The sequence below is a fragment of the Periplaneta americana genome, chromosome 12 (assembly GCF_040183065.1).
Source record: "Periplaneta americana isolate PAMFEO1 chromosome 12, P.americana_PAMFEO1_priV1, whole genome shotgun sequence".
NCBI lineage: Eukaryota > Metazoa > Arthropoda > Insecta > Blattodea > Blattidae > Periplaneta > Periplaneta americana.
The window spans coordinates 156,120,203-156,144,639 of record NC_091128.1 but is presented as its reverse complement, the minus strand read 5'-3'; the positions used below and the strand labels follow the sequence as shown (position 1 = coordinate 156,144,639).

Below are 24,437 nucleotides of genomic sequence, written 5' to 3'. Positions count from 1 at the left end.
GCTACTCCTAAACGTTGCATTTTGTGTTCGGGTGTCAGGTTTTTCGGCACCCACTTTTTTGAACAGCAGGTGCTTAGTGACAATCTCATGCAACAAGGATCGCGATATCTGCGGAAAATGGCTACTCAGCTCCGTAATCGTGAAGCGACGGTTCTCCATGATGCACTGCCGCACCAGCTCAACACGATCATCATTGATGAGGGAAGGTCGCCCACTGCTCTCTTCATCATGGACACTTTGACGACCTTCGGAAAACTGCCTACACCAGCGACGCACCATCTGCTTACTTATGACAGAGCTGCCAATGAATTTCAATTGGCGCAATGCTTTGTGCATTAAAGAACTTTATCACCGACCGAACCTCGCAGGCGGCGGGAGAAGGAATAAGAGCTTCCATTTCGGACCACTGCTGCCACGCTACTGGCACTAGGCGGGACCTGTCCGGCTGGCATATGATTGATACGTCATAGATCTATTACGCATGCGCAATTGACTCGGCTAATTACGTTTACTTTCAAGGGGAAAAAATCGGGAAACTTACTTTCTGGATGCGCCTCGTATTATTAATTTATGGTGAAACAAGATATAGTTCCCGTGCAGCTCAGAGGCTTTATCCAGAACTCCAGAAAGGAATATGCCAAATCCAGACACATTTATCGCAGTTTGTCAGCATGTCTGTGATACCAGGCTGTTGTAATCATGGGCTACAGACGTTAGCGATGATGTTGCCAGATGTCTGAAACTTGCAACTCAATTTTCTAATTAACAGTGCATTTGATCACAAAACGTATTTTACGTTTTATTCATTTTAATGTGCTCTAATCCCTTCAATTTGCGTGGTTATTTCACTTCCACCCCTCGTACAATCTTACTGGTTATGTATGGGACATTTCAACCAAATAATGTCTCAATAAAGTAATTATGCAGAAAAGAACAGCACACGAGATGATCGTGATACATTTCAAAAGTGAATATGTTTCACATGTATTTTCTCACACACAAATAAGCTTCATGTTACATTTATGCCAATGATATCATATAAAGTTCTTGTATTTATATAAAATATGAAACAAATTTACTTTATGCACGTACGATAGTGAAAACTATTTCAAAAGTTCTTGTAATTACTGTATTGTTATACACAATTTATGAAACTACCAATACTGCATGGTATCTAATAAACGACTAGTGATCAACAAATTATCCTAACAGAATTACTTGTACACCGACTTTGTTTCGTAATTTTAAGATTATTTTAATGCAGGTAAAAACCCACTGTAACTTAAAAATGATTAATTGATTAAATAGCGATCTTACTCGTGTTAATTGTGTAAGCATGTGCGGCTTACAGCTGTTTCGGTGCTTCTTCACACCATCCTCAGAGCCTACTAGATCTCGGCGTTGTTGTGTGGGTGCGTTCGATTGTTGAAAAGTGTTGAAATGTGGTGTCAAATAGTGTGTGTGTTCTGAAATTGATCTGTATGTTGAGAATTTAATCAGGGTGTGTTTTAGTGTGTCTGTATATTTCATATATACAACCCAAACATAATAGAGAACATCATAAGGAAGACAAAACAAAAACTCAACACAAAAACACACAAAACACAACACAAACACAAGAACACAAGAAATACATCACACTAACATACGAAAACAAATACACACACAAGATCGCATCCTCATTCAGAAAACAGAAATACAACATAGCATACAGAACAGAAAACACACTACAAAGACATCTCAACACACAATCAAATAAATACAACCACACAGGCGTATACAAACTCACAGGCAATAGTTGCGACAGTTTCTACATTGGACAGACAGGCAGATCATTCCAAACTCGATACAAAGAACACATTAAAGCAATAACCAGAGGACACAATACATCTACATATGCCGAACACGTAACTAATGCTAATCACACATACAATAACATAAATACAGACATGGAAATCCTACACATACAACCCAAAAACCAAAAACTCAACACACTAGAACAATATGAAATATACAGACACACTAAAACACATCCTAATCAAATTCTCAACACACAGATCAATTTCAGAACACACACACTATTCGACACCACATTTCAACACTTTTCAACAATCGAACGCATCCACACAACAGGCGCCAAAGTTTGCGATGACGCTGAGATCTAGTAGGCTCTGAGGATGGTGTGAAGACCCACCGAAACAGCTGTAAGCCGCACATGCTTACACAATTAACACGAGTAAGATCGCCATTTAATCAATTATTCATATTCAAGTGTTAAAAGTAGTGTACGAGAGATTCAACATGGATAAAAATGATTATTCCCAGAACATACAGTCTACAATTTCTTAAGATCATACATTAATATTATGTTTTTAAGTGACTGTCATACGAAATTAGTAGTTAAACACTGGTACTGCAAAAGCTGTAATTTTTTTAGTTTTTAGTTCAAGTGAAAAGCATGTTAAATTACATCAGGAAAAGAGTCTACAGACATAGAAAAAGGTAATTATTACTACACTGAAGATAAAAAATTCTGAAATGAATTTTCGCATGGAAATGTAAGATCCTAATTTTCAAGTATTATACTTTTTCCTCGGACCTATTAGTATATGAGAAAGTGGTAGTACAGACTCACCTGCAGATATGCATATTGTGTCTCTGCTGATATGGTTCGTTGCTGTTATATCTGAAGTGTGTTCTGTTGAGGCTGTAACGAAGAGTAATAATTATTTTAAAGTAATGAAAAAAATATGTAATCCAGAATAACTATTTCAGTGTAAAATTATTCAAAATAATGTTTTTAATACACAGTCTGGCCAAGTGTTGTATTGGATACAAGTGAAAAGGGACTATCTTTTTCATTACTTTCAACCCAGTATAACCAGTGAATACCTGATTCCCTGAAATGTCATTCTGTTAATAATTCGTAAATATACAATAATGCTATAATTACACAGTTATTAACTAATCACTGTTTGTGAAAGCAACGCTGAATGATGGATGGATAGATTAATGACTTATCAATTAATTAATTTTAAAGTATCGAAAATCGTCTGTAGCTGCATTTAGATTGGCAACAGGCCATGATTGTTTGGCCAAACACCTGCATAGAATTGAAATATATCAGTCCCCTAACTGCCCATTGTGCAACTCAAACTAAGAAATGGATTCGAAACACCTCAAAATCTGTGCTTCAGTGGCTGACCATGATAATATCTTTGAAACATATTGGAGTGCAAGAGGTCAAATGACTTTATTGTCAAATGCCTGGCATTAGAAAACAACAAACAACAACAATTTTAAAGTATAAAAGTAAAATAAACAAGAATGATTTTGTACTCTCATTATTCTATAAACCATTATAATCCAAGCAACATTTTCTTTCAGAACAGAGAATGTTAACAGAAATTGTTTTTTTCATAAGCAGTGGCTCTATGGTAAAGTCACATAGTCACTTGCCCTCCCAGTTAAACTGACCAAATTTTATTTAGTTTTGAAATTCTTCAGTAGTGCTCTCTTTCCTTTACTCTCCATTTAGGACTAGCACTTATAGCAATGTGGCAACATTGTGCTGGTCACATTTTCACTGTGGACTTCTCGTGTCATACTGTTTTACAATGAATACTCGTCTCGAGGATGGTGATAAGCAATGAAGAATATTTCCTACTTAATGATAGTCTTCGGTCACAGAGGTATTGTGACTAAGAACTTGAAAAAACTAAAACTCCAAAAAGTATCATCACTTGTCTCCCAATGGCGCCATTACACTGTGCCAAATAGATTGTAAGAAAATCCTAATGTAAACAATAGCACGTGACTGAAGTGAGGCTTCATTGGCCGCTGTTTGGTGCCATAGATTCTCAGTACGTGTTCCCGCCTACTGTTGTACATTCTGTTTCATGTTAAACAATTCCCGTTACTCGTCAAGTAGGCCTAACCTCACTACTATGCATTCGTTTGCTTAGGAAACATTTACTTTATAATTATTGCAATTAAATTATTTTTAAGTCTTATGTCTTCACAATGGACAGTTGAGGATGCAGAAGCCATACTTCAGTACCACGTGCTTACGTGAACAACTACGAGCTCAAGTGACGCCAGCTTGTTACAAGAACAGACTACCTCGGTATTACTGTTGGTATTCATCCGCGTTCATAGTACATAACAAGATATAAAAGTAGCTTTTCTTTTACATAGCATTTTACACATGAATGAAGTTAAACGTTTTATCGTATTTAACAACTACAATTCAATTTTTTATTTTCAAATAATACAAGATTGTGGTTTCCAAATACAAACTATATTTTCCTGCGTCATGTGAGTGGTTCGACGGGAGCCAATCACGGGTATGACAGCAAGGTGCTTATGTTTACATTAGGATTTTTCTTACAGCGAAACAGTATAGAATGGATACCCTAGTGTCCCACCTGTCCTAGGGTCAAAAAGCAGCCAATGTTTTTCTGTTGTGATTATTATATTTGATTAATAATGGAGAACAATTAATTCCGGTACTGGGGATCCATTCACAGCACCTCCTTTGGGTACTGTGGATGGAGCTCTGGTGTAGCTCAGTGGTAGAGCGCTCAGTGCACAGAAACTGACGGTCCTGGATTCGATCCCCAGTGCCAGAGCGAATTTTTCTCAGTTATTAATAAATAATAACATAATAGAGAATTCTGTAGGATCAAGAAATTATTATCATCATGTAGGCCAATGTTTTTCATTTCAAATTTTTAATAGAATAAATTAATCACTAACCTCTACATTTGCAAATAGGACAGCCTCGATCATTGTTACGAAGTCCATGTACACAATTCTTGTTGCAGTCTGTAAGAGGACGACATTCTTTGCATTTGCACACTTCGCAACCACCTTTAAGGCGATATCCATGGGAGCAGTTCTTACGACAACCAGTCAATGGAGGACAGTCATTTGGGCCAGCATTAGAATTTGCACACTTGCATAGCTTGTTTCCATGATTATCTTGCAAGAAGCCACCTGGACACTCCAACACACACTCTTCTGAAATGAACAGATAAAGATTAAGGTAATAAATAAAACTATTACTTCTTGAACATGTTTACAAGAATAATGCTTCCAATAATTTACAAAATTATTTTGTGACAGTGGAATGAATTCCATTAAGTGCCTTTCTTCCTCGTCATTCACCATAATCTGTAAACAGCAGTGACAGAATACAATGATTACGCTAAGATCCATGTCCCTCAATAAATCCACTGCAACCGTTTTTTTTTTACAATTATGCCACATTTACAATCTATCTACAATAGACAATAAGTAAATATTATAAAAGAATATGACATGAGTGGAGATGTTATCCCATGACAACACTCCAAAAGAAAAATAACAATGTTTCAAATAGCTGTAGTAAAAATTTCAAGAGCATTGGTCCTTTTAAGTCTTCTTATTGTTTGACTATTATCCAGCACATTTAATGCATGATGATTCAGATGCTGATTTAATTGGTGCAGGTATTTTTTGCTGAACTTAGAGATTTCTTCTTTTACAGTTGAAATGTTAAGATCATGATGAATGACATCATTACGGACATACCATGGTGCAGTGACAATGGAACGTAAAGTTTTAGACTGATACCTCTGCAGTATTTCAATGTTTGAGTTGCTAGCAGTTCCCCACAGTTGGATGCCGTACAGTATGTCCAGATTGGTTTTAGTATGACTTTATAAACAAGAAGTTTATTTTCTAATGACAGTTTTGATTTAGGTCCCAATAACCAATAGATTTTTGATGTTTTAAAATTTAATTCTTTACGTTTAGTTTCAATATATTTACGCCATGTTAAGCGGCGATCTAAATGCATGCCTAAATATTTAACATCGTCTGCTTCGGGAAGTTCTTTGTTGTACAGTGTTACAGGAGGACAGTATTCAGTTCTGGTTCTGAAAGTAACATGAACTGATTTGTTTTCACTCGCTTTTATTTTCCATTTAATTAGCCAGTCTTCTGTTTCTTTCAATTCATTCTGCAGGTTTTCAGATGCTGTTGATGGGTCTTCATGTGAAGCAAGAATAGCAGTGTCATCAGCGAAAGTAGCCACCAATACCTCATGGATCCAATTTAGCTCATTGTAGAATACGGTCATAAAAATGCACAGGTTGGTAAGACTGTGAAGTGGATGGCACAACACCAATGAAAATTACGTCAGTTGCAGTTGAAGGCTTAAGGAAGAAGGACGTGTCTTCGTTTTGTTCATAGCATAGTCTATGTTTAGGTAACGAGCGTTAGAATTGGAGTGTACAAAGACTTCAGGCACTGTGATGATTGAAAATCAATGATGTACAAACAGCAGAAATAACTAAAATGTTCTCTCAACTAATAACACTCAATGAAAGAATTGTATTCCTATGGACACCATCCCATTGTGGAAACCTGGGACACGAGAATGCGGATGCTTTAGCAAAGAAGGGCAGCACTGCTACTTACAGACCTATTACTAAATTTACGTATTACTCTGTGAAGAAATTTATTAAATCTAGATTTAATTTGATAACACAATCTCAAGGGAAAAAATGGAAATCTCTGCATCATAATCTACAGTTGATTCCCGATTTACCGTGCAAATCAATTGGCAACTGGCCATGACTGTTTGGCCAAACACCTGCACAGAATTGGAATATATCAGTCCCCTAACTGTCCATTCTGCAACTCAAACCAAGAAATGGATTCGGAACACCTCAAAACCTGTGCTTCAGTGGCTGACTATGACAATATCTTTGAAAAGTATTGGAGTGCAAGAGGTCAAATGACTTTATTGTCAAACGCCTGGCATTAGAAAACAACAACATTAAGATCGAATATCTACATGGCAACCACTCATTTGATCGTGATTTCAACTCCACTCGAAGTGTCTAATCCACGTTTCATCAATAGTGACAATAAAAAAAAATCTTGACCTTCAATGTCGAATCTTTGTTTTTTTTTTTTTATTATTTTTATTGTGTTATTTTACGACGCTGTATCAACATCTAAGGTTATTTAGCACCTGAATGAAATGAAGATGATAATGCCGGTGAAATGAGTCTGGGGTGCTGACTGTTACTCTATAGGTGTGGAGCGAATCTTTGCAGCTTTCAGGCTAACAACCAAAATAACTGTCTAGCAGCCCACCTCTATAAAATAGGCATTTACAAATCAGAATGTGCAACACATGTAAGAAAGAAAAATCAGGATGAATAGCAGCCACCTACTACACTGCAAACAGCTGAACAGAGCTCTTCAGAATAGCAAAAACATCCAGTGCACTGTATTGGATTACTAGGAAGCAAACGGAATGAACCTCCAAAGATGCCATTAGAAGAAAAAGTAGAATAATTTAATACATCCTAAACAAATTAGTGTTTACAAATTATTTGTACGAATTGAAAGATAAAATGAAATAATATAAAGGTCAATATTTGTACAAGTGGAGAAAATTTTAAGACAATTTTATATGTCTAACAAAGAATCAAATCAATGAATGGGATACACTGTTCCATAATATTTATAAACTTAAGACAATTCAATAATTTCCAAGAAATAGGAGACAAGGAATTCTTTTGATAATGTAACAGTATACTGTAAACTTAATTTTAACCCCTTACCGCATTCTGGGACAGATATGGCACATACCGATTTTATATTCATATAATTTATAATATAAGCATACAATATTTCAAACTGCATACTGGGACAGATATGGCACACTGTCAAGAATTGGATTTGATCATATGTGACATCAGTTGAGAAAGAAAGAACTACTTAAGTTATTTGAATATTAAACCGGTGTGTGCAAGACTATCCCATGCGGTAAGGGGTTAACTGTTATTTATATTTCTGACACCTAAGAGAGAGAGAGAGAGAGAGAAATAACTCGTCCTGCCTTAATTAAGTATGACCACGAGGATACGGAAATTAATAGCAAAGAAATAATTATAATCAATTAAATATGAATATTGTTATAAAAATAAAATGTAATAATTAAGCACCATTGATTATCAATTATAAAATAAAATCTTAGAAGAAGACTATAAAATTATACTTATAAATAAAAGATTTTATTTAAAAATAGCATATCCTTAATTAAGACCTTCTGAGTGGTATAAATGAAACTGTATAATCTGCAGGGAATCTTTAAGAATTTGAGAGATGATTTTTTGAATTTCAAAAGATGATATTGATAATTGTTTTAAAAAATTATATGTAAATTTTGGTAAAGAACTCCGAGCACCAAAAAATAAACCTGTCACTGACCAATTCAAGAGAGGGATGTTATACCTGGCACTAAGGTAGGGAATACAAGGTTCATAAATGGCCCTCTTTTCATGATCGACCTGATGAGCTTGGTTTAGATCTCTCTCCATGCGTATAGTTGGATCTATGATATTAGCCTTTTGTTGTTGCCTGTTTGAACTTAATTTATGTTACGGAATATTACAGAAAGATTTAACTAAGAAGTGATCAAAGAGAAATGGGGAATGAAAAATTGTAATGCTGGAATTTTATTTGAAGGGAACTAATCTTCCATGATAGCATTTTCTCATTTTACCTGCTTGACAATGGCAAGTGTAGCAGCCATCATTGTCCCTCATGAAGCCATGCACACACCGCAGAGAGCAATTATTGAGAGCAGGACAGTGAGGAGGTATCGTTACCACTGAAATTCCTGCAAAAAATAAAATGTATATTTGTACATTCCTCTGAAGACACAGCAACAATTAGGAAAATTCAATAGGCCACATCATGTTTCTTCTAACATCACATTAACTAACAGGTACTTATTTCTTACGAAAATTGAAAATGTTATTATGCAAATTAGTTCAGTTTTGAATCAAAATGCCCTAAGAATTAGACACAAATGAGCATGTCTTACGTTTTCTTATATAAATTATAGGCATATTTGGTACTTCTATAATCAGTGTTACTGATAAAAACTCTATCGATCATACAAATCAAGTATTTCATAATCATAATATACGTCGATTTAAAAAAAAAAGAGCATAACAAGAGTATATGGCATAATGGATTAAATAATGAGCATTATATGGAGTACCTGTCACTCAAAAGACTTCCAAAATTGGTGATAGGCCTATATTAAGAAGTATTAGAGAGAAATTCTGTAAGCATCTCAATTTTATATTATGTAAAAGAAAAAGAAAATTAACACTAGAAGGACCAACTGGTAATTTTGACCCATTTTGATATTTAATTTATTTGTATCTCCCCTGTATATTGAGTCATCAGGTTCGTTATTCGTTATTCGAATTTACTTTCTTTAGATCCCCTGAAAATTTCAAGTCCAAAATATTATTTATGGACATAACAAGTACAGCTACCTAGAAGAACTATAGTCGCGACGCTGTTATTCCCGGCATGACTCCTCCTCTTTGCTTACGTCTTAGAAAGTGAAGGCTCTATAAAGTCTAGTTAGGTAGTATCGTTCGCCATTTTTGTTCTTTCGTTGTCGAGCTACCATACGAGGAATCTATTTGCCACACTGTTAAACATTATCATGCCGTCGCTCCTATGATAATAAATCAAACGCACTGTAATTCAGCAAATAATTGAGTGGCAAATAACGTCTTCGTGTGCTTTCTGCGAACGCCAACGAAAGAGCCAAAATGGCGGGCGATTATATTAAGTATTTATCAAGCCTTAAGAAATTAATAACGTCTTCCTCAGCGAATCACAAGACGCACACGTTTAAATGTAGCCGACCTGCAATGCGATTGGCTGCTGGAAATTAGAGCGACGGGACTATAACACAGGTCATTTTGACTGGTCTGCATTCTCTTATTTTCATGCAGCAGCAAACTACAAATATTGCTGTTTTATGATCGTATTCCGCTATCTAACAATGGACTCAGTATACTGTCGCCAATATTGACGAGTTTACTGAATGTATGTGGCAAGTTTTTCTTATTACCGAAACTATTCTCTTTACATAGAATGCTTGATCCTCACAATACACAAACGACAATAGGGAGTTTATAACCGCTTTTCTGTGACATTATAATTTAGTCAATATATTTTGGATGACAGCGAGAATTCTTTTGACAACTGTGTGAAGTATTTCATTAGTCTATTTCAAGATTCCTATATAAAAGACAGCTGACTATTATTATGTCAACAATTCAACCCCTAACGGAAAAACCCAAGAGCCTATCTGACAAGTTCCGATTCTGATGTGCTATCGAAAATTATTCTCCCTGAAGAATACCGAACGTGCCATGCTGCATCATCCACAGTCTCTCATTTAAATATATTAATATGCCGCAGCACGATGCGGAAGTGTGAGCGGGCCATAACTTTCAACTTTGTGTATCCTCTTGTAGTCCACAGGTTGCCAAAATCTAACATCCTTCCATGTCACCACGACTAACACCATCACTACCACCACAATCACCACTACTATCAATGCCACTACCAATATCACTACTGGCTTCATTTTTACACCGATGGATCCTTGATCTCCAGAGAAGAAGGTGCCAGTGCAGGTGTTACGTGCTGTCTCTTCTCACTTTATAGATCTCTTGGATATGGAACAATAAGTTTTGATGGAGAAATCATTGCAATAAGTGAAAGTCTCAGGAATCTTCTATGCCACGTCAATAAATTTAAGAATGCAGTTATATTGTCAGACTCCAAAGCAGCTATTCTATCAATAGTCTCTAAACATGCACCTTCATCTCAAACAGCAGAAATAACTAAAATGCTCTCTCAATTAATATCACTCAATAAAAGAATTGTATTCCAATGGATACCATCCCATTGTGGAATCCTGGGACACGAGAATGCAGATGCTTTAGCAAAGAAGGGCAGCACTGCTACTTACAGACCTGTTACTAAATCTACGTATTACTCTGTGAAAAGATTTATTAAATCTACATACTTAGACTTCAACAAACAAAATTTGATAACACAAGCTCAAGGAAAAAATTGAACTTTCTGCATCATAATCCACAGTTAATTCCCGATTTACCACGAAAATCGTCTGTAGCTGCATTTAGATTGGCAACAGGTCATGATTGTTTGGCCAAACACCTGCATAGAATTGGAATATATCAGTCCCCTAACTGCCCATTGTGCAACTCAAACCAAGAAATGGATTCGGAACACCTCAAAATCTGTGCTTCAGTGGCTGGCCATGATAATATCTTTGAAAAATATTGGAGTGCAAGAGGTCAAATGACTTTATTGTCAAACGCCTGGCATTAGAAAACAACAACAACATATCACTAGTGATAGTGATAGTAGTAGTGGTGGTAGTGATGGTAGTAGTGGTAGTGGTGGTGGTGGTAGTAGTAGTAGTAGTAGTAGTAGTAGTAGTAGTAGTAGTAGTAGTAGTAGTAGTAGTAGTAGTAGTAGTAGCAGCAGTAGTAGTAGTAGTAGTAGTAGCAGCAGCAGCAGTAGTAGTAGTAGTAGTAGTAGTAGTAGTAGTAGTAGTACATAATTATGCACACTATGTGTGTAACAAGTTTGATCATAATCACATCAAACACATCTATCTTAAAGGGCTGTTCATTCTTCATAAAGCAGTCTACAATTGAATATTTCTCTAATTTAAATAAAAAGCTGCGGTCCATCTTACGAAATGTTTGTACAGAACTGCCTACATTTTATTGTACAGTAGAACCCCGATTATGCCTCACCCTATTAACCAATTGGTGGATTATCCGTTTGTCTTTCGCTTTTTTTTTCTGCAGAAATATATAAATTACTGTACATTGTATTAGCACGTAATTTTTTTTATAGACAGTGTTATTATAAGCCTTTGCCCTTACACAGAACAGTCTACTCTTCGAATTGTGGTACTGTATAACTTTTGTATAAAATGTCTTCTATGGGTGTCAAAAGAAGTTTTGTTGTGTTAAGTATCGAGGGAAAAAAAGTGTAAATAATTGAGTAGTTTGGGGAAAGAGAAACTGTGGCTCATATCGTAACAGAATATGAGTTTGGAGTATATAAAGTATGTAAATCTATAACACGAGACCTTCACTTTCCACAGGCAGCCATCACAAGAAGTTTTCGTGCCCTTCAAAACCCGTCTTTGGCAATGACACTTAAATTACTGAACTTGTGATTCACTACCAAACCTGTTAAATACAAGGCTATAGAGGAATTTACCAAAGTATATTATTCACTAAATTGATGAAAATATTTCATGGTACGGATTATCAAATTTTTTCGATTAACCGTTCAGCCCACCCCCTTCATTACTTACTTGCTGGCTTTTAAGGAACCTGGAGGTTCATTGCCGCCGTCACATAAGCCCGCCATTGGTCCCTATCCTGAGCAAGATTAATCCATTCTCTATCATCATATCCCACCTCCCTCAAATCCATTTTAATATTATCTTCCCATCTACGCCTCGGTCTCCCTAAAGGTCTTTTTCCCTCCGGCCTCCCAACTAACACTGTATATGCATTTCTGGATTCGCCCATACGTGCTACATGCCCTGCCCATCTCAAACGTCTGGATTTAATGTTCCTAATTATGTCAGGTGAAGAATACAATGCGTGCAGTTCTGTGTTGTGTAACTTTCTCCATTCTCCTGTAACTTCATCCCTTTTAGCCCCAAATATTTTCCTAAGCACCTTATTCTCAAACACCCTTAACCTATGTTCCTCTCTCAAAGTGAGAGTCCAAGTTTCACAACCATACAGAACAACCGGTAATATAACTGTTTTATACATTCTAACTTTCAGATTTTTCGACAGCAGACTGGATGATAAAAGTTTCTCAACCGAATAATAATAGGCATTTCCCATATTTATTCTGTGTTTAATTTCCTCCCGAGTATCATTTATATTTGTTACTGTTGCTCCAAGATATTTGAACTTCTTCACCTCTTCAAAAGATAAATTTCCAATTTTTATATTTCCATTTCGTACAATATTCCCGTCACGAGACATAATGATTCATTACCACGGATAATAGAGGTTCTACTGTATATGCAAAATTGCATCTCTTATTGGAAAAGTGAGAACAGGGCAGTTTACCGTCTAATAAGTTATTAAACTTACCGTCACAAATAGGGCAGCATTCATCTGGAACATAATGCGGATGGTCACATCTCAAATCACACATATACGCCTGGCACTTTGTTTCTCCCGCCAGACAGGTGCAGTTGGTGCAGGGATCCTCTTGCCACACCTCACCATTCTGTTGAATCTTTCCACTCGATGAAACACAGCCGCCTGGGTGCGACAGGCTATTCTCACGTACAGGATCTGCTACTGTAATACAAAAGAATTGCATCTTCCCTTCCCTCTGCAAAAGCCTCATCTTCTACTTAAAGGTACTAACCAGACTGACGAACTTAAAGATTGTTCAGGTAGGTATGCATAATTCTAAACTTAAAAAATAGTTGTTGAGGTAACTTATGATTAATCCTGAACTTAAACGAGTCCCAGTGTTCTCCAGTGGCGTAGCATGAAATTTTGAGCAGGGGAAGCTAATTCAAGTTGTCTTTCATGCAATATGAGAAAACGTATTACAAAAATACAGTCTTAAAATAAACAGTAGTCAATTTCAAGTTAGCAGTCGAAGATTGGTTGGAACATCGTAAGTAACACCAATAAGGCATGACCTCAAATGATACGTAGTAAAATATGATTTCACGGTTTACACATATCTCTTAACAAATAGACACGTATACGTATAACATTAGCTCACTCCCTGTCATACTTAGAGAAATCACAATATTAGTATCATTACGTAAGTATGCGTCTGTCTTTTGGTTATGTCCTTCATTGACAGCAAGGGAGTCGGTCATTTGTTTTTTAAATCACACTTTCGTTCGTAAGTCAGTCTTGATAATACAATTGTCTTAAAAAATCAAGTACCGTAAATTAGTGTCAGGAACTGTTATTTCGCTCATTATTTATTATATCAGCCACAATGCACACTAACACTTCAACTGAACACAACTGACGAATAGGGATAACTCGGAAACTACTCGTACTTATTTTAAATGTTAAAGCTAGCTTCTTTTCGAGCCTTGCGACTAGGGTAGTTTAAAAGGGATGGAAAATCTGCGGGGTGGATTATATAGAAGAAACCGGTCTGCTTGGAAGCTGGTGTGTGCAGGCTTCTTGTTTACTGCTGCATCAGAAATCATCCTGAGCTGCCGCATCACAATATTTAACGCGTAAATATAAATTCTATTAAAATTAATAAATAATTTTCTCCATAAACTGCAGGTTTATTATGAAATTATTATTAACTGGGGAAGCTAAGCTTTTTAGCTTACATTGACTGGTGTTCTCCAAAACACTAAATGAACAACTCAGTATGGTATCATATGAACTGAACAATTTAATCTTCATCTTACGATGTTTGGTGACATATATACGTCCGTTGATGTGACATATTAATGAATTAAATACTGTTAAATTTTTATTTCATACCATGGCATGATTGTGACTATAATAGTATTTAATTTATTCATGAACAATCTAATCTGCGCCAATCTAATCTTTCAGGTGAAGCTCCCTGTAAAGCATATTTGAATAATTACAAGGGAAAAATTGTTCCGGGGCCGGGTATCGATCCCGGGACCTCTGGTTGAACGTACCAGCGCTCTTACCAACTGAGCTACCCGGGAACTCCACCCGACACAGACTCAACTTTTCCCTTTATATCCACACAACTCACGTGGGCTGACGATAATTATTCAAATCTGCTTTACAGGGAGCTTCACCTGAAAGATTAGATATGCATAATATATACGTCACTGTGTTACGTTAACAGAAAACCACAATTCCAAGTCACACAGAGATTGTGTGCACTCGATGTGGGTCTCTGGCATTTCGTCAGCCCACGTGAGTTGTGTGGATTTGAAGGGAAAAGTTGAGACGGTGTCGGGTGGAGTTCCCGGGTAGCTCAGTTGGTAAGAGCGTTGGTACGTTCAACCAGAGGTCCCGGGTTCGATACCCGGCCCCGGAACAATTTTTCCCTTGAAATTATTCAATCTAATCTGCGATTAGCTTTATTACACAATTCTTTCAAGTTATTCTTTACCCCAATAAAAAGGTTAACTGCCTTACCAACACACTCTGGACAGCATTTCCCTTGTGGAACACGTGTTTCTCGACAAGACGCTGGCAATTCAGGGCATTCTGTCTCCATGCAATTGGTTACTTGATCTGAAGAAAAAACAAAAAAAGTCAGTTTATTTTTTATATTTAAGACAAAAATATAACAAAATATTTAAAATACAAGTTTAACATATGTCTTGTTCTTATATATTAATAACAAAAATAACTTTATTATGGTTTTCGGGTAATAAGAAATGATTACACACAATAGAGATATTCGGTTAAATATTCTAATGTTATAAATTCAATTTATTTAAGACATTATAGCTTCATGATATTACAACAGCAGAACTGCTAACAAGACACACTATACGGTAATATATATATATATATATATATATATATATATATATATATATATATATATATAACGAGGGGATATGAAAATAAAACTATACTCCTTTGGCGAATATCTAGTCAAGGCTGTATTGTTTTGATCAGAATACGCAGATTCTGAGATGATAGTGTTGAAGTGTAAGCAGAGTACACTTATTGGCTGCAGTGCATCATAAGCTGAGAAGCAAATGGGTCCAATAGAGAGGGGAGGGAACCGTATTTCTTAAAATAATATATATATATATATATATGATATGATATGATATGATGTGATATGATATGATATATGATATGATATGATATGATATGATATGATATGATATGATATGATATGATATGATATGATATGATATATGATATGATATGATATGATATGATATATTTCGTCACAACACTTCTTTACATGTAATGGTGTACCTCACATTTCTGTATCCGGTGCCACCATTAACATATTATTACAATAACACATTATTTGCAGTACACATCTACACAAATTTTCCGCGACTGCTTATTCAATATATTCACAGCTACTCTCCATATGTGGAGGCCGTCTCCTCGATCCGCAACCTGAGGACGCGCCATGCCGTGGTGACAGGGACCCACTATACATGGTGTATATATATATATATATATATATATATATATATATATATATAAATTATATATTCACACGTTCAAAAGGATTGATTATTAAAAAAAATGAGATGGCTTATAAATGTAACCCGTGCGAATACTGGTGTCACAACTTATAGGCCCGGTTTCTTCAACCTTTGTTAAAATGCACCTAACATAGCATTAATTAACTGTAAGTTAAAAGTATGAATTGCTGTTAAAAATATTGCGTTTCTTCAACTTTACATTTCACATTTTAACATTATGTTTGTTAACTCTCTGTTAGGACCAGAGATTCTAGAGTTTAACCATAACCTATAACCAAGTATAGGCTCACTTCTGTTTCCTGAACTCTGACAATTGCGATTCTCGCTTGTTTCCGTTGTTTGATTCAGAGAGGATAGAAGTCTTTCTATTCTCTCAGGTTTGATTTCTGCTTCTTTACTCGTCTGTATCACAATAGCGTGGAGTGGCGTATTGGTATTGCTGTTATGAAATGGAAAACACTGGAACAAAAAGAAATTGTGGGACTAATTTCTCTTCGTTCGAAAGAAACCTTCTGCTGGAAATTATTTCGCAGTATAAAATAATTAATGAGGTGGGATATGATGATAGAGACTGGATTAATCTTGCACAGGATAGGGACCGATGGCGGGCTTATGTGAGGGCGGCAATGAACCTTCGGGTTCCTTAAAAGCCATTTGTAAGTAAGTAAGTAAACAAACAAACAGATCTAAGTTGAAAGCGAAAAGTGAGGATTGGCAGAAAATAGCCTATAACTTTATATGAACTTCTGGTCTGTCAAATCGCAGAAATCAACCCCTCTGTTTATGTATTCATGGGTATCATTTTCTAAATAATCCAGATATATAAGTTCAGCATCTAACGCACCAGCCATATTGGATACTTCTATGCTAACAGAGAGTTAAATGATTTAACTGCATGGAATTGGGCAGTTAAATTAACATAGGTTTTAACAGCCTGTTAGTACTAATAGTAGTTGAAGAAATGCTTCAACTGTTAAGTTTACAGTTAAAATGGAATAACACACTGTTATAATTTAACAAAGGTTGAAGAAACCGGGCCATAGTGTGAACGCTGAAGGGTTAAGAAACGTCAGTATCAAACACTTTTTACCACTTACCATTATTGCTCACACATTCAAAGAGAGGACAGCAGGTGCCAGGTTTCCGGTTGCCAGGCCGCACTTTTCTCGCATGTTCACCTTCGTCACAGTCTGGTTCTGGGCACGATCCTGGCAGGCACTCGCATCCTTGCGGGTGAGAGCAGCAGTCCCCAGGAGCACGTAGATTTGGCAAGCGATAGCTGTCTGTTGGGCATCCTACGCCATCATTTGGACATACAACATCACTGCAGTTTTTTTCTGGAACATGAACAGCACAACAGAATATTTTGTTAGGTATGTTTATATTATTTCCGACGACTAAAAGAAGAGAAAATACTATGTTTATTTAAATAATTGATTAAATGGCGATCTTACTCGTGTTAATTGTGTAAGCATGTGCGGCTTACAGCTGTTTCGGTGTTTCTTCACACCATCCTCAGAGCCTACTAGACCTCGGTGTCATCTCGAACTTCACTGCCTGTTGTATGGGTACTTCGATTGTTGAAAAGTGTTGAAATGTGGTGTCAAATAGTGTGTGTGTTCTGAAATTGATCTGTGTGTTGAGAATTTGATCAGGGTGTGTTTTGGTGTGTCTATATATTTCATACTGCTCTAGTGTGTTGAGTTTTTGGTTTTTGGGTTGTATGTGTAGGATTTCCATGTCTGTATTTATGTTAGTGTATGTGTGGTTAGCATTAGTTATGTGTTCGGCATATGTAGATGTATTGTGTCCTCTGGTTATTGCTTTAATGTGCTTTTTGTATCGAGTTTGGAATGATCTGCCTGTCTGTCCAATGTAGAAACTGTCGCAACTATTGCATGTGAGTTTATATACGCCTGTGTGGTTGTATTTATTTGTTTGTGTTGTTTGTGTGTTGAGATGTCTTTGTAGTGTGTTTTCTGTTCTGTATGCTATGTTGTATTTCTGTTTTCTGAATAAGGATGCGATCTTGTGTGTGTTTTTGTTTTCGTATGTTAGTGTGATGTATTTCTTGTGTTTGTGTTGTGTTTTGTGTGCTTTTGTGTTTCTTGAGTTTTTGTTTTGTCTTCCTTATGATGTTGTCTATTAGGTTTGGGTTGTAACCATATTCTTGTGCTATGTATTTGATTGTGTTCACTTCTTCATTGTAGTGTTGCTGGCTCATGGGTATGTTGAGTAATCTGTGTACCATTGTCCTGAATGCAGCATGTTTGTGTTGTGTGGGGTGATTAGATGTGTTTAGTATGTGTGTGGTGGTGGTGGTTGGTTTTCTGTATATTTTGAAGGTGTGTTTGTTGTCAACTTTTGTTATGGTAATGTCTAGGAAATTTATGGAGTTATTGTTTTTGAGTTCCAGTGTGTATTGGAGTTTTGGGTATATTTTGTTTATGTGTTGGTGTAGTTTGTGTATTTGTCGTTTGTTTCCTTTGTACAGTATGAGTATGTCGTCTACGTATCTGTGCCAGTATATTATGTTGTCTGCATATTTGTTGTGTTCGTTGTTGAGTAAGTAATGTTTGTTCTATGTTGTGTATATTTATTTGAACACTAAAATGCCATCTGAATTTATGAGAAAAAATTAAGTTTTTCAACATGGTTCTTAAAGTAGGCTGACCAGACATCCCCGATTTCCGGGAACAATCCCCGGTTTTGAGTTGCTGTCCCCGGGGAGCAACTGTCCCCGGAATTTAATTTTGTCCCCAGAAGCTTTGATTTTCTTTCAATAAAATTTTATACATAAATATTTAAGGATCGTGATGGAACTGCTGCAATTCATGCACATTTCTGAACACTTCTCAGTATCAGACAGAAGAACCAGCGAGCACAGTATGAGATATTCTGAACTCTTTGAGAAGAAGATAACATTTTTATTTTTGGTCATCTCAGCAATTGTGTTGCGTGGAAGCATTAGAACTGCCGCAGCGTCCATTTGTAAGTACTTCAAAAATGAGAAATTTTGTGACAAACAAACAGGTGAAAAGTGGTATGACACTTACTTACTTACTGGCTTTTAAGGAACCCGGAGGTTCATTGCCGCCCTCACATAAGCCCGCCAATGGTCCCTATCCTGAGCAAGATTAATCTATTCTCTATCATTATATCCCACCCCCCTCAAATCCATTTTAATATTATCTTCCCATCTACGTCTCGGCCTCCCTAAAGGTTTTTTTCCCCCGGCCTCCCAACTAACACTCTATATGCATTTCTGGATTCGTCCATACGTGCAACATGCCCTGCCCATCTCAAACGTCTGGATTTAATGTTCCTAATTATGTCAGGGGAAGAATACAATGCGTGCAGTTCTGTGTTGTGTAACTTTCTCCATTCTCCTGTAACTTCATCCCTCTTAGCCCCAAATATTTTCCTTATTCTCAAACACCATTAACCTATGTTCCTCTCTCAAAGTGAGAGTCCAAGTTTCACAACCATAAAGAACAACCGGTAATATAACTGTTTTATAAATTCTAACTTTCAGTTTTTTGACAGCAGACTGGATGATAAAAGCTTCTCAACCGAATAATAACAGGCATTTCCCATATTTATTCTGTGTTTAATTTCCCCCCAAGTATCATTTATATTTGTTACTGTTGCTCGAAGATATTTGAATTTTTCCACCTCTTCAAAGGATAAATTTCCAATTTTTATATTTCCATTTCGCACAATATTCCCGTCACGAGATATAATCATATTATACTTTGTCTTTTCGGTATTTACTTCCAAACCTATCTCCTTACTTGCTTCCAGTAAAATTCCCGTGTTTTCCCTAATCGTTTGTGGATTTTCTCCTAACATATTCACGTCATGATATTTTTCAATATTTAAAGAAAAAATTCATTCCGTTTGAAAATCTTCTCAAAATAGTGTCATTAATCATGTGTCTTCCAGTCAGTAATTCACCAGTTGAAAGACTTTTCTCCACAGTGAACTCAATCTGGACTGATAAAAAGTCAGAAGAAACAGTTAAAGCTTTGTTAGGCCTACAGGTGAAAAAAGACTTTCATTCCTCCTCATTTGAAGAACTTAGTATGAAGCTGGATAGAAATGAACAGATCCTTAAAAAGATACATTCTTCAGACAAGTACTTGTAAAATGTGTGTTAGAATTCAATGTGTACAATATGCCTATTATGTGGAAGACTTCCATGCATGCATCAGTACTGAAATTGAATTCTTAGTAGCTATAGTTATCAGTGGCGTAGCGTCAATGTAAGCTAAAAAGCTTAGCTTCCCCATTTAATAATAATTTCATAATAAACCTACAGTTTATGGACAAAATTATTTATTAATTTTAATAAAATTTATATTTACGCGTTAAATATTGTGATGCGGCAGCTCAGGATGATTTGTGATGCAGCAGTAAACAAGAAGCCTGCACACACCAGCTTCCAAGCAGACTGGTTTCTTCTGTGTAATCCACCCCGCAGATTTTCCATCCCTTTCTAACTAAACTACTCTAGTCGCAAGGATCGCAAGAAGCTAGCTTTAACATTGAAAATAAGTAGTTTCCAAGTTATCCCTTTTCGTCAGTTGTGTTCAGTTGAAGTGTTAGTGTGCATTGTGGCTGATATAATAAAAAATGAGCGAAATAACAGTTCCTGACACTAATTTACTTGAATTTTTTTAGGACAATTGTGTTATCAAGACTGACTTACGAACAAAATGTCATTTAAGAAAGAAATGACCGACTCCCTTGCTGTCAATGAAGGACACAACCAAAAGACAGACGCATACTTACGTAATGATACTAATATTGTGATTTCTCTAAGTATGACAGGGAGTGAGCTAATGTTATACGTATACGTGTCTATTTGTTAAGAGATATGTGTAAACCGTGAAATCATATTTTACTACGTATCATTTGAGGTCATGCCTTATTGGTGTTACTTACAATGTTCCAACCAATCTTCGACTGCTGACTTCAAATTGACTACTATTTATTTTAAGACTGTATTTTTGTAATACGTTTTCTCATATTGCATGAAAGACAACTTGAGTTAGCGTCCCCTGCTCAAAATTTCATGCTACGCCACTGATAGTTATCTATATACAGGAGTTACGTGTGTTTATGCATTTAATTCAAACCGTTAAGATACTCTATAAATTTAATGTGCAAAGTTCTATCATTGTATCTACTGTCGCATGTATTTTCTTTAACATTTCAATGGAAAGTGACTAGGTAAGAGTTTGGGGTTTTTCTTGAAATTTCCGATGTCCCCTGCTGGACCATAAAAAAAAAACCTGCTCAGCCTATCTTAAGGGCAATGTAGATAAAACTGCACTTTTACACTAAATCTTCCACAACTTTCAAAGTTCAACATACATTCATGAAATTTTACAGGGACATTATTAATAGAATGCTTTCAAGCCAGAGGTGACTACCACACGACATCACAGAAATTAAGTTTATCTTAATCACAACTTCTTCTCTTAATCTATCTTGTGGTCAGCATGAATAACTGTCTCCTTAACTGATGAAGGCTACAATTATTGTGAGATTAAGTTTGGCACCATATGGAGTTAATCATTCACAGCTGAACTTGAACCTTGAATATCTCCAAAACCATTTCAAGTGGACTAGTCTTGTCTGGTTTGAAACCCTTCAATATTACGAGTACTATGAATGCTGTGTATTTTTTTTTCTGTTTTTTTTTTTACTCACAAATAGTGTACATTATTTCACTATACATTTCAATACCAGTACCTTGGGATAATTCACTAATTAAAATTTGCTGAAATTTTTTGAAATCATTCCTAATAGGAATAAAAATCTTGCGGAACTGAATTTTCGCTGTGTTTAAATTCTTAAAATAAAGGATTAGGTTAAATTACTTTTGCTTTCAGAAAAGCCCTATGGAAATTTTATTATTAGGCCTATTTAACCCATCTCCTAAACTATACAATTTTTTTTTAAGAAATCAACCAGCATGTTTTGAGTTAGCATGTTGTAACTTACCAAAGTTTGATTTCTGTGCTCAAAACAGTTTTTGAAAAAAAAATGAAAATTTCAGAAAATTCGAGTTAAAGTTTTAACTATAATTGTTTATTTAAAATAATCTACTCGAGGATAAAATAATTCGCAAGTAATATTTCAATTAAAATAATATTTTGAAATGTGTTCAGACTTTTTCTAAATATTATAGCCAGAGAAGACCAATGAAGAAAAATAAAATTACTTTCTTCCGTTGTTCACAACTCAGCCAGGGTTATTAAGAAGTTTTCCCGTGCATTAAAAGAGAGAGAAAAAATTGTAAATTATTTGTATGATGTGTTACCAAGTTATGCGTGAAAGATATCGTCATAATTTTCTAATGACTTAAGGTCTAAAACCCACTTGCGTAATAATCGTGGAATGTGCAGAGCATGACGAAAGTCCATTAATATTGTACAAAATACAAATTCACTGTCCATCACTATTTGTACCAGAGACAGGATGTAGTCGTCACTTTACATTCCTTAAGGGCAAGACGGACGTCTGAAAATAGTGCCTCTTGAGAAGTTGAGATAATCGCGGCATACCAAACTGCGACTCCCACACAAATCATAGTTTATGTGTAACAGCAGGAACGGAAGAGAGTGGCTCATCAACTGGATCTGTGGGGAATCATGTACATTGTATTTAGGCCTACGCGTATAGTGTCATAATCAAACATTTTCATTATGTTTACGGTTCACTGAAATTTATTTATTTACTTACTTAGTTACTTATTTATTTATTTATTTATTTATTTACTTATTTATTTACTTACTTAGTTACTTATTTACTTATCTATTTATTTATTTACTTATTCATTTACTTATTTATTTATTTACTTATTTATTTATTTACTTGTTTATTTACTTACTTATTTACCTATTTACTCATTTACTTACTTATTTACTTATTTATTTATTTACTTAATTATTTAGTTATTTATTTACTTATTCATTTACTTATTTATTTATTTACATATTCATTTACTTATTTATTTATTTATTTACTTGTTTATTTACTTACTTATTTACTCATTTACTTACTTACTTATTTACTTATTTAATTATTTACTTATTTATTTATTTATTTACTTATTTATTTATTTACTTATTCATTTACTTATTTATTTATTTACATATTCATTTACTTATTTATTTATTTACTCATTTATTTATTTACTTATTTATTTATTTATTTGTTTATTTACTTACTTATTTACTCATTTACTTATTTACTTACTTATTTAATTATTTACTTATTTATTTATTTATTTATTTACTTATTCATTTAACTTCGATTTTAAACTACATTGCTTCGCCGATTTAGCAGAATGCGTTTCAGTCTAAAGAAAGCAGAAAAATAATACAACATAATCTGTTGCCGTGACAAGAATCCAAGTCCCCGCATACACCCACATGTTTAGGAAGAGACTTTGATGCACTGGAGAAGATATTACAATAAAATGTATTTATTCAAATTATTTCAAATATTGAAGTAACTATTAAAAATTTGCCTTGTCTTGTACACTCCTTTATTGACTAGAAATGTTTCTTCTCTTTTGTACTCTAATTTTATCAACAGTAATCTCACTAAAGGTTTTGATTTTATCGATAAATCTGGGAGTGGAACACGAGCAGATTTATCTAGAGAAAATCAAAACTCGAGTGGGATTTAATTTACTATTACACGATAAGAAGAAAGCATATTATAAAGATTAGAAGTAACGAAGTACTCCAATACAATAAAATATTAATTGACTTACGAAAATACAAAACTGTCTTCAAATTCGTATCATCTCAACATTATAAATATTACGCTAACAGATGGCAGTTGAACTCTGTGGACGGTTACTGGTCAAGAAGGCTTTGTTGATTCAGTTTCATTTTTGTTAAAACATTTGCATTCCACTTCAATCATCCGGATCCCAGTAATCAACGTCACTTGACAGATGATTTTCAATAAATCTTAGTATTAAGCAAACTCTGATACGTGACTATCCACAATATCATATAGTAGAGGCTATAACGAACATAACCTAAATAATATAAACGAGTGTTAGAAAAGTTTTAATTAGGGATGATGAAATAAACAAGAAACGTTTTAATTAAAGATGATGAAATAAAAAATAAACATGAATAATTTTAAAAGAAACAATTATTGAAAGTACAATTTTCAAATTTGAATGTTTTACTGATTGGTGGTTCAGTTGATGTTATATTGGTGTGCGTAAAAGAAGTGAACTCGTTGATGTACATGGTGTATCCCTAACTTATTCAGGATTTCCGAATAGTGC

The 24,437-nt window shown here is 35.1% G+C and overlaps 1 protein-coding gene across 1 annotated transcript in view; it reads right to left on the bottom strand.

Moving 5' to 3' along the window:
- Nucleotides 1–24,437, bottom strand: part of LOC138709988 (cysteine-rich motor neuron 1 protein-like) — a 74,479-nt gene that overhangs the window by 32,610 nt on the left and 17,432 nt on the right. Inside the window, exons 2-7 of the mRNA XM_069840668.1 lie at nucleotides 17,212–17,451; nucleotides 15,069–15,167; nucleotides 13,044–13,256; nucleotides 8,567–8,683; nucleotides 4,759–5,022; nucleotides 2,636–2,707 (exon numbers count right to left, since the gene is read on the bottom strand). Coding sequence (XP_069696769.1) covers nucleotides 2,636–2,707; nucleotides 4,759–5,022; nucleotides 8,567–8,683; nucleotides 13,044–13,256; nucleotides 15,069–15,167; nucleotides 17,212–17,451 — 1,005 coding nt within the window. The remainder of the gene's footprint in view (nucleotides 1–2,635; nucleotides 2,708–4,758; nucleotides 5,023–8,566; nucleotides 8,684–13,043; nucleotides 13,257–15,068; nucleotides 15,168–17,211; nucleotides 17,452–24,437) is intronic.